Source organism: Ahaetulla prasina, chromosome 6 (genome assembly GCF_028640845.1).
Source record: "Ahaetulla prasina isolate Xishuangbanna chromosome 6, ASM2864084v1, whole genome shotgun sequence".
NCBI classification, from domain to species: Eukaryota; Metazoa; Chordata; class Lepidosauria; order Squamata; family Colubridae; genus Ahaetulla; species Ahaetulla prasina.
The window spans coordinates 92,337,309-92,349,040 of NC_080544.1; the positions used below are offsets into that span (position 1 = coordinate 92,337,309).

General features: G+C 40.7%; 1 protein-coding gene across 3 annotated transcripts in view; it reads right to left on the reverse strand.

Annotated features, from left to right (window-relative positions):
* The window catches only part of GOLIM4 (golgi integral membrane protein 4), a 73,651-nt gene extending 64,304 nt beyond the window's left edge, over nt 1-9,347 (reverse strand). For 2 of the 3 annotated variants that reach the window (XM_058188591.1, XM_058188588.1), the window contains exon 1: nt 8,430-9,346. In XM_058188591.1, the coding sequence (XP_058044574.1) occupies nt 8,430-8,616 (187 nt within the window). In that variant the 5' untranslated portion in view covers nt 8,617-9,346. Of the gene's footprint in view, nt 1-8,429 lie in introns of all 3 variants that reach the window. The other variant, XM_058188589.1, reaches the window with a different exon arrangement.
* Between the last annotated feature and the right edge of the window lie 2,385 nt (nt 9,348-11,732).

Below are 11,732 nucleotides of genomic sequence, written 5' to 3' on the forward strand. Positions count from 1 at the left end.
GGTTCGCAACTTGGGCATCCCCTGGATGGTGGGCTGTCCTTTGATGAACACCGGGCGGCCGCCACCAGGAGGGCCTTTTACCAAGTTCGCTTGGTTCGCCAGTTGCGTCCCTTCCTTGACCGGGATGCCTTATGCACAGTCACTCACGCTCTGGTTACATCTCGGCTGGATTATTGCAATGCTCTCTACATGGGGCTGCCCTTGAGGTGCACCCGGAGGCTGCAGTTAGTCCAGAATGCAGCTGCGCGAGTGGTAATAGGAGCCGCTCGTGGCTCCCACGTAACACCACTGCTCTGTAGTCTGCACTGGCTTCCTGTAGTCTTTCGGGTGCGCTTCAAGATCCTGGTTACCACCTTTAAAGCGCTCCATGGCTTAGGACCCGGGTACTTACGAGACCGCCTGCTGTTACCTTATGCCTCCCATCGACCCATACGCTCTCACAGAGAGGGCCTTCTCAGGGTGCCGTCCGCCAAACAATGTCGGCTGGCGGCCCCCAGGAGTAGGGCCTTCTCTGGGGAGCACCGACACTCTGGAACGAACTCCCCCCTGGCTTACGTCAAGTGCCTGATCTTTGGACCTTTCGTCGTGAGCTAAAAACATATTTATTTATTCAAGCAGGACTGGCATAAATAGTTGATTTTAAATTGGGGTTTTAGTAATATTTTAAATTTTTAAATCTTTTAAATTATCGGCCGTTTAGTAATAGTTTATTTTAAATTCTTTTAATTGTATATATTCTGTATTTTATTCTGGCTGTACACCGCCCTGAGTCCTTCGGGAGGAGGGCGGTATAAAAATCTAATAAAATAAAAATAAATAAATAAATAAACTTACAATCATTATAAGTTACAACCGTTTGAAGTTATAACAGCACTGAAAAAAGATTTATAACCATCATATTTCCCCATAGTCGTGTGATTAAAATTTGGGGTGCTGGGCACCTGGCATGTATTTACAACGTTTGCAGTGTCCTGAGGTTCTGTGATCACCATTTGTGACTTTCCCAGGTGACTTCTGACAAGCAAAGTCATTGGGGTAAACTGGAAATGATTCACTAAACAACTTGCTTGCCTAGCAATGGAAAATCTGGTTCCAATTGTGGTCATAAGTTGCAAACTAGCTGTATTGTGAACTGAATGATGTGGTCATTTTAACAAGCCAGGGTCAAAAAACCATTCATGATTTAGCACTATGAATGAACTAAGACCCAGAAATGCTAACTAGGAAGCAGCTGTACAAATACACAACAGCCAACCATTAACAATAATCCCTGACACTTCTAAAAATAAACCTACATGTTGGTACACACATAACTGGTTATTATTTTAGTTTGACCCCAAACTGAAAAAAAGAATCTAATTCATTGTAACCCAAGTTTTCTCAATGGTATATAGCATTCCGCTCCTACTGAGCTTTCCACCGGTATAGCAGAATACACCCTTGGTTTTTGTGCTGTCATCCAGAACAGACATTTGTGCTTAAAACATTCCTGCTGCCTTCTCTCCCTGCTCCACAATCCTCATTATCCTCAACTTATTAATGTGAACAAAAGAGACAAAGAGCAATAACCAACCCAAAAGGAAAGACAGAGAATTGCAAAAGGACCATACAATACTCATTATTCATCACCTGATGACTGCAACATTCTTTGATCATTTGCAAATGAAAGACATTTGTATGACTTTTTGTCAACAGAAAGTCAAAGACAGAATTCCTGAACTGGAGCACAAGTCATTGGATAATCTCAAACAGTGTGTGTTGGTGGGTAAATCAAAACTCCAAAGAAGAAATGTAATAACAAATATAAAAGTGTATGTCTTTTCCCTACCATAAACACATCGAAGCATAATAAGAATGTAAATTTTGACTAACTGAAACCTAAGAGTATTGAATATTGGTAAGGATAAAATATTGACCATGTCAATATACAGGATGTAAGTATATATAACAAAATTGTATCTAAGCATGCTCAATACGGTTATACAAGAACAAGGGATTATTTAGACTGAATTTAATAGCAAGGAAACTGTCGATGCAATATAATTATATAACGTTGTTATATTTGTTTTGTATTTTGATGTATGTATATGTCTTCTTTCCTTTTTTCTTTTTTTCTTTCTTTTTTTCTTTTTTTCTTTTTTCATTATGTTTTTGGTTTTAAAAATGTAAAATACTCAATAAAACTATTTTAAAAAAAACACATTGAAGCATAGTTGGAAAAGTGACCCCCCCCCGACACTTCCCTTCCCAGAATTTTAGCCTCCTATTTGTCTGAACAGAAGATTCAACAGAGCTTGGATGAGACTTTACCTAATGTATTCAGATTAAGTATTAACAGATTATGTCATGAATGCCTATTCAAATAAACTGCCCTGTGATCTATGATCTTTTTTTCTCTTGACCGACCACTATGATGCAATGGCCCTGTGTGCTTATTTTGCTATAAAAATACCACCGTTGGCTCCAAAAATAGCAACTTGCCAAAGTTTCCTGTAACTAGAAAAAAAAAAAATCAGGAGAAAGGACTGGTAGTTTTCCAGATTGCCAAGAACAAATTGGTAGAAGCAAGCTGACACGTTGAATTTTAACCTTGTACGGGGACAGGATGTTCGTACTCGGCAACTGCTCTCCAAATACGTTCAACAAACATGCCAAGCTGCCAGAGTGGTCCATCTGCCACATCATCGGTTTCTAGCCAAAATATCCGTTTCATCACTTGGGGCGCAGTAGTTGGCTTGTACGGGTCTGCCAGTTTTCAATAACCCTAGCATGTTTCAACCCGGAGTGTTGAATACAGCATATATTCTGTTCTAGTATATAGTACACCCCTATATGTAAAATATATCATAATTATTTATTAATAATATCTTTCACACATTCTTAGACACATGCCTGAACAAAGAACAACCGCTTAAAGAAGAATAGAATTTTATTGGCCAAGTGTGATTGGACACACAAGGAATTTGTCTTGGTGCATATGCTCTCAGTGTACATAAAAGAAAAGATACGTTCATCAAGGTACAACATTTACAACACAATTGATGATCAATATATCAATATATATATATATATATAGATAAATATATCAATCAAGAACGGGCATATATCTTCTACGCTCCCAGATATAATTTCAGCATCTTTTCTCATGGCCCCATCCGAGCCTGGTTCGGAAGAGGAGTTGGAAACGGGACCGTCCAACAGGTATGATACGTCTCCCTTGGCATGTTTGGAGAGGCCACTAGCTGAGGATGATGCTGTCCCAGGCCCCTCAGGCATCGGGGGGGGGGGGTTGACCGGACGAAGAGCTGTCTGCCTGCACAGACACAGGGGAGGATCAGCTGATGACAGGCAGTGGTGCTGATAGGCAACAGATCTCCTCTGATAAGGAACAGCTGCCTCATCCACTCCATCCAAGGGGTAGAGAGAGTAGAGTGTAGGCAAGCTCAGAGAAGGGCTGCAAGTCTACTCGCCCCACTCCTCCTCACAAGGAACACCTGGAGTGGAGTGACTTAAGGAGAAGCCATGGAGAGTTAGTCTTTGCCAGGAACAATGGTTTGTTTTGGCTTACACTACCCCGACTTTGACTTGTGCCTTTTGCCTTGCCTTGCTTTGAAGATTGTTTTTTGCCTTTTGCTTTGCCTAGTCTTGAGGACTGCTTTCTGTCTTGGACCTTGCCCTTATCTTGTGGACTGCTTTTGGCCCTTTGCTTTGCCTTTAGGACTGCTTCTTGCCTTGTCTTTGCTCTTTGCCCTGAGGACTGCCATTTGTTGTGTGCCTGGATTCTGCTTTGTGGACTCGCTTAGCCGGATTAGCTTGCTTAGACTTGGAAACCTGGACCTTGCCCTGTGAGCGTGCCCCGACTCTGTGGACTTTACTTGTGTCCTTTTTTATGATAACACCGACTCTCCAAAGTAATTCACCCAAAATCTTTAAGTTGTTGATGATCTCATCTTGGAGATTGACTGCAGTAGCATAAAAAATTCTTTTGCCATACTTGTCTTAAGCAAGAGCTTGTCTAAGAAAGACAAAATGACTTAACATGATTATCTCATGGAATTCTAGTAATTTTAAAATTATGTTTATTTAATTCTACGGGTCTTGCAGTTGTGACATAGGAATGTTGCCTGTGCCCTACTGCCAATCTACATAATCAGGTTGTCAGAACTAAGTCAGAAAACATCATTCTTATGAAGCATATATGTCTATGGATGGTTACATAAAAAAAAATTGAAAACTTATAGATTAATATTTTTTTTTTGCGTATATATACTTTATTAAACTTTTTTACATTAAAAGCATAAAAAAAGGGGGAAAAAAGGCTTATATCATTTAACAGCTTATTTGTGGTGTTTTTCATCTAATAATAATCCATGCAGTAATGACAAACATTAAATTATACATATTTGTGTTCTTATTTTATTTTTATATAGATTAATTTTTTAACTGGATTGCAATAGAAGCTGATACAATAGAACTGAACTAATTTTCAGATCTACTAGTAACTAAATTAATTGAGATTCTGTATGCAATGTTTTTGGAAAAGCATCTGTATGCCATATATATAAAGGCTGAAAATTACTATAGTTACTAATATGGCTCTAATAATTAATGCTTTAACAATATTAATTACTGTATGTTATGACCTCTTAAAATGCATTTCCAATATTCATCTCCAACACAATTGATTTTCACAAGATGGGATATCAAAGTTTATATCCATTATGTCAGTACTAAATGGAAATTCCAATATCCCAATTCCAAAATTCCAATGTAATTATGCTTTTAGATTCCACTTCTCAGCATTGCTTTATGGAACATTAATTCTCACAAACGCATTAGAGATTAACAATCTTTCATTATAGCATCACGTCATTAGCCAGCAAGCAAAACTGATCACTAGAACCGTATTTTTCCCCAGCAGATTGTCTTGGCTTAAATACTTCAGAAAATCTGGATGAAATTTTATTTCAATATGCCTCTTTTTAAATGGCTAAATATTATATATCTAAATATATGATTCACAATTATAAAACATGTATTTATCTCATAAATTCTAAAGCAATGATGTAATAATGTATTATACATCTAAAAATATATGCATATTTATTCGGATATCTGATTCAATTTAACAAGCCTTATTTTCAGGCAGCTATGTATAATGGATCCGAGTCTGCAAATATTTGGAGCAATAACCCTCGCGTGTTTTAAACACGCAAGTCAGGATAGAGGGAAATTGGAGACTGACAAAATCTGAAGAGGAATATGTTATTAATCCCTAGTGCAAAATATTATGCAAATGTCAGTAACTCACAACTTGATCAGTCAGTTGGTCTACTGCAATAGATTCTATTGGGCCTACCTTTGGAGATTACCTGGAAGCTGCAGCTGGTACAAAATGTGACAGATTATTGCTAGATTAATTCTTGCAAGGTAAAATAACACCTAAATTGAAGTTGCTTCATTAGTTGCTTGTACATTTCCAGGACCAAATCAATGGGTCACTACTTTTAAACCTTTTGTAGGGCAGCACTGGGCAATACAGGTGTAGTCTTGTCAGACTTGGATTGCTGGTTTGGTTCAATCATCTAGAGAAGGCCTATAGGGAGTCTCTTCTCCTTGTGAGGTGCATAGAGTGTAGACAATATGAAATGCTTTTTCCACTGTAGTCCCCAAAAGTATGTGTCACCTCCCCCTTGTCCACAGTCCAAAACAATTTAATCAATTTATTCGAATGAGCCCTAGCTGATTAAAAACATTTCCTTCTGTTTTTGATTGGAGTATTATTGTTAAGTTTTTCTTTTTCTTTTTTAATTCCTTTTTGCTATGGTATGCTACCCAGAAATTCTTGCAACTGGGGCAGGTTACGAGTACTATCAAGAAATAGAGCTGTAAATTTGAATTATAGGCCGCCCTATGTAATTCTGAAGTTGGGCAGCCTCTAAACTAGATAAATAGATGATAGATAGATAGATAGATAGGCAAGCAGATCAATCATCAAACTTAAGATTGCCCATAAAGCCACTCAGCAACTAGTTGCTAAACTCCCATATCTAATGCCTGTCCAGGATCATCATAACAATAAAACAAAGGAGGAAGGGATGGTTATTAACCCGCCCCTCCCAATCTCTGAAGTTATTTAAAAGCCCCTACGTTTTGCACATCTGACTTCAGCTTTGGCACATCTGGTTTCAGAGAAACAAGATTCCTTAGTTTAAAACAATCCAACTCTCATCAAAATGCTATTTCTCTTCAATATTTGGAAGGTAGCCTCTAAGGCACTTACACAGACTGGATTCAGAAAACATGATAAACCCAGGTTTGGTTTTAATTGTATTTATTGAATGAATTTGCAACCTGGCAGTTTAAAAACACTCAAATGTGAGTAGATAAATAGATAGCACTTCAGTGGGAAGGTAACAGCGCTATGTGATGTCATGCTGGCCACACGACCACTGAAATGTCTTCAGACAGCACTGGCTCAATGGCCTTGAAATGGAGATGAGTACAGCCCCCTATAATCAGCAATGACAGGCGGAATAAAATCTACAGGTCCTACTTACCTTTTTATTGAATGAACTATAACTGGATAGATTTCTACATCATATCAAAACATAATTCATTATTCACAAACCACAATAGCAAGGATCAAATAAATTGAAAAATAAAGTTAAATTGAACAGAATGGATGACATGAGAAGCAAACGGATTTGTTTCCTACATTATTTGACTGTTGATTTTGGCCAAATAAAATATTATATATTCAATTTCTTCAGAGGATCCTCTTAAACATTTTTGTGCAAATTTTAGCTTCTACATTTTTCTACTGCAGGTTAGTTCCAAGATCTCTAACTTTTGTGTTCCTGAGAAATCCATATTATCCAGAAAGTACAGGGAGAGCAGGAGAGGGAGGGAGGAAAGCAGGGAGAGGGAGGGAGAGGGAGAGGGAGAGAGAGAGAGAGAGAAAGGGAGAGAGAATGAATACTTTGACTTAAAACAGTTCATTTAGCGACTGGTTCAAAGTTATAACTGCTCTAAAAAAAGTGTCTTATGACCATTTTTCACATTTACAACCGTTGTAGCATCCCTATGGTCACATGATCAAAATTCAGACACTTGGCAACTGGTTTCTGATGGCTGCAGTGTCCCGGGGTCATGTGATCACCTTTTAGGACCTCCAACAAGAAAAATCAATGGGGAATCTAGATTCACTTAACAACCATGCTAGTAATTGAACAAATGCAATGATTCACTCAACAACTGTGGCAAGAAAAGTTGTAAAATGGGGCCAACTCACTTAACAAATATTTCACTTAGCAACATAAATGTTGCGCTCAGTTGTAGTCCTAACTAGAGGACTACCTGTACACTGGTAATGGTATCTACTTGAATAATAAAATCTTGCAAGCAAACAACCAAGCTCAGAGAGCACCAAAAACTCCAATATGTAGATGTATATTTCATAAGAAAAGAATATAAAGCAACAAAGATGTTGTCCTCTGTCAATTAAGCATTTTGGCATCATCTAATTATAACAATTCTTCAGCAGATGGCAGCACCTAGTCTGCCTTGGCTGATCAGAAAAGGTATGCTTTTTCAACACTGCTTGGCGCTACAAGGCACTTGAATAGCAAATAGCTTAGCAATTTTTCAAGCAGTTGGCTAGACTATAAAATAAAAATAAGAAAGCGGTTGGAAAGTATTCTTATTATAGGTCCAGAATACTGCATGAATACAGTTTCAAGAAGTCAAACTCAACTTGAAAGCATCTTTAACCTATTAAAGAAACGTTAGCTAATTAGTACTATTCAATAGCAAATCTTACACAATACAGAGATAATTTACGGACTTGTCTATTGTAAGATATGACAGTTTTCAAGATGATTCTAAAAGGGAATCTAGATTTCCAGATATTACTGATTCCATTATCATTTTCAAGTGGAACTAAGGACACAGTGAACATTTCAAAATCTGACTTCTGAATTATGTCTATCAAAGGCTATAAGATACAGTTCGCTACATGGAACTTCACTACGCCCACAACTCTACTAATGTAAAAGAATAACAAATTAAAACTTGGCAGAAACAAGGAATTTGTAAACCAACAGACTTTGTGCACACCAACAAAGAGTTGCTTGTGCATAGGGTTTTTGTTTTTTTGTTGTTGTTGCTGTTTATTTCAACACTGGTGTCATCAACCTCACAAGAAAAATGCACCTGCTGGGACCCAAAAACTCAAAGGAGTAAGTTCTCATAGCACACTTAAGCACATCTGGCTTTGGGTTAACCAACTTGAGGCACGCCAGCAAAATATGGTGAATGAAGCCTCTGCATGGTGCAATGGGGGAGCACAGCCCAAGTCACCAGGTGAGAAGCAGGTGGAACTTCCAAAGGAGCTCTCCAAGGTAGGAGGAACGGAAAGCAAACTTTACCTTGCAACTGTGCGGATAGGGACTCTTGATGCTGTTGGTACTTGAGGGCCACAGCTTCAGCCTTCCTCAGCTGGCTCTGCAACTCATAGTAAAGCATCACCCCATAGATGAAGCTGAACACCACGGTGAGGAGCAAGAGAGACTGCAGGATCCGCTTCTGTTTTCGGGAACACATCCCGTTTCCCATAGTCCCTACCTTGGAGGTGGGAATCCAAGTCGATGTCCACCTAGGACTTCAGCAGCATCAGGATCAGAAGATGAACCAAGGGGAGAGACCTCAGGGACGAGGAGGTTCTGGCAGGGCTGCTGCCATAGGCCCCGGTGCAAACTTTAACCAGCTTATTGCAACCCTTGCCAGGGATTCAAGGTCATAGCAAGCCAGCTTTGCAAGAGCTGCAGGTTCCCAGGGGACCGAGATCAGGCGTTGCCTGCAACGGAAGGGAAGGGGAGGGAGGGAGGGTCGGTTCACAAGAGGCCGGTTCCACCGGGCATCCGAAAGGAAGGCATCGTCCCCAGCGAGAGGCAAGTTCAGAAGAAACGGGACATCTGCAGGCAGGCTCGTCCTCGCTTCCGTCAATTCCTCTGCCGGATCTCAAGGTGAAGCATCAGCCCGGCACCGGAGGGGGCTCTTCTGCCCAGCGCCCCTCTCTCTTTGGCAGGGAGGAAGGCGAGAGTCTCTTCCACCAAGGCAACCGGACTCTCGAAATAGCGCCTTTCCCCGTTAAAGTTACTTTTGTATGTGTGTGTGTGTGTGTGTTGTTGTTGCCAAACTGCCCCAAAGAGGAAGCTTTTCTTCTCCGTTTCTCCGCCTTCGCTTTTTATTTTTTTTGACACCATTCAAACCCCGCACTTACGTGTCACCTCCGCTGCCGGGCTGCTTTTTTTTTTTTTTTTTGCTTCCACCCACCCCTCTCCCTTCTAGCGGGATCCCTGAAGGAAGTCCCGCTCCGGCCGCCGCCTCATTGGGCACAGCCTCTGGATACTCCCCTCCTCTCGGGGAAAGCAGCGCGCGCGCGCATTGGACGTTCGGCGCGTCTGTCTTGGACTGGCGGAGAGCACAATTCCTTCCCCCCACCCTCCACCCCGGCTTTGGGAAGAGGAGGGAAAGAGAGATGGAGGAGTGGGTGGGGCTGCTGGTGGGGAGGGCGGGGCCGTCGCGCGCCTGGAGAATAATGTGTGCGGGGCAGGGGAGGGGAGGGGGAGGGAGGCCGTTCTGATTCGGCCGTTGGTGGGTCTGTTCTCTGGTTTCCAGCAAAATACGAGCGGGTCTGCCGTTGGGGTAGTGGGTGGGGGGCTACTGTACGTGTATCGAGCGCGCCGATTTTGCAGCCAAGCGTAGGCTCTTTTGGCAATTTCTTGGAGGGTGGGGTTTTGGGGGCTCGTCCGAATTCTTTGCAACCCAAATACGTTCGCACTGTGCTTCCCAACGTTTATAGAAGACGGTCTCCAAGTAGTTTTTTTTTTTTAATTTACATTTTATATCCCGCCCTTCTCCGAAGACTTAGGGCGGCTTACAGTGTATAAGGCAATAGTCTCATTCTATTTGTATATTTACAAAGTCAACTTATTGCCCCCCCAACAATCTGGGTCCTCATTTTACCTACCTTATAAAGGATGGAAGGCTGAGTCAACCTTGGGCCGGGCTTGAACCTGCAGTAATTGCAGGCTGCTGTGTTCTAATAACAGGCTTCTTACAGCCTGAGCTACCACGGCCCACTTAGTCTTGGACTTTTGTTTTCTTTTTCTTTTTTTACATACAGCGGATTTAAAATGTTATTTAGGCAACTTCGGATTGCACCGGCAGACCTACATAAGCGTATGGGTTAAAAAGGAGGTTTTTGCTGTTAGATGTATTAATGGGTTAAAAAAAAGCAAAGAGTTGAGGTTGGAGTGTGCTTATCTTGTGCAGTGCTCAGAAGAGTTGGAAGTCAATGCCCCCTTTTCTTGCTTTTTCTTTTTCCCCTTTTATCTCACTCCCCTTGCCCCCCCTCCCTTTCCTTCCCTTAATTTCCTATTTTTTTCTTCTCTGCTTTGTATTTTACTGGTATGTAATAAAATAAAACCTTAATTTAAAAAAAGGTTTTGCTGCATGGGCACAATGCATTACTCCATAATTAATTTAGCCTCGTTCTAATAATGGGCTACTACTTCTTTAAGAGTGGAATAAGAGATGAGTTAAAAATGCGAGTGGCCTGTTTATAGTTGACCAATTGAGCAGAGATAGCCTTTGAACTGGAATAGTTTCCAGAAGCTCGGCATTGCTGCACTGTTGGTGTAATTGCCATAAAAATCACAGTTTAAGAATATATTTATATATACTGTAGTAAAAGTTTAACTTTCTGCCTCTAGAAGTTTTGTATGACAGTTGTCATCGTCCCCAGCCTTATGAGTTAATAAATCTATTAATCTTTAAAGCATAGTCAGTCAACTATGGCTGATCTAACAAAGGTAAGCAGTTCACGTTTGAATAGTGTTGAGATGGGGGGAAAAGCATCCAGACATTGAGAGCTGTAAGAAAGTTGAAAATTATATCCCAAAAGATGACTGTGGTGTGGTATATTATTATCAAACTTGAAATTTCATTCAAGGGGGTCTTTATCTCTAGATTGTTTTGGTTTGAAGATGGGATGTAAATTATGGTGAGCATAATTTATCTATTTACTCAATTTCTATGCCCACCTATTGCAGTCAATGACTCCACATCCCATTTGCAATGACAATATCCTTTCTTTGAGAGTACCACTAACTTGCTTTTGTCAATATTTACATTTGAAATAAAACATTTGCTGATTGGTTGGTCTTTTAATTCTTCAGATTTATTTAATTGAATAAATAGTTCCAATCTTTAGGTAAAGTTTTCTTAGCACTTGGTTTCCTTTTTGTTGAAGAACTTTCAAACTACCAGTAACTCTTGTCCATCTATTGCTGGCCATGGCTGCCATGTGCTCTTCGAGCAAGAGTCATGAGTCCAGAAGAATCCCTATTCTGACCTAGGCTCCCTTAGCAAGCAGGAGGCAGGAATTGGTCCTGGCAAAACCTCTTTTATTTACATGACGGTGAATTATGTTTATTCACAGTCAGCAAGGTTTGTCCAAACAGTTTTTCGGAGGAATATTTCTCAACACACCTTATCTCAGCGGTTCTCAACCTGTGGGTCGGGACCCCATTGGGGGTTGAATGACGATTTGCCAGGGGTCGCCTAAGACCATCGGAAATATGGGAAGTGTCGTGTCCCACTCCTCCGCTGACGGCTGGGTCAGGGAAATCCGAATCAGGCTTGCCTCTGCAGCTCTGCCCAAAGTC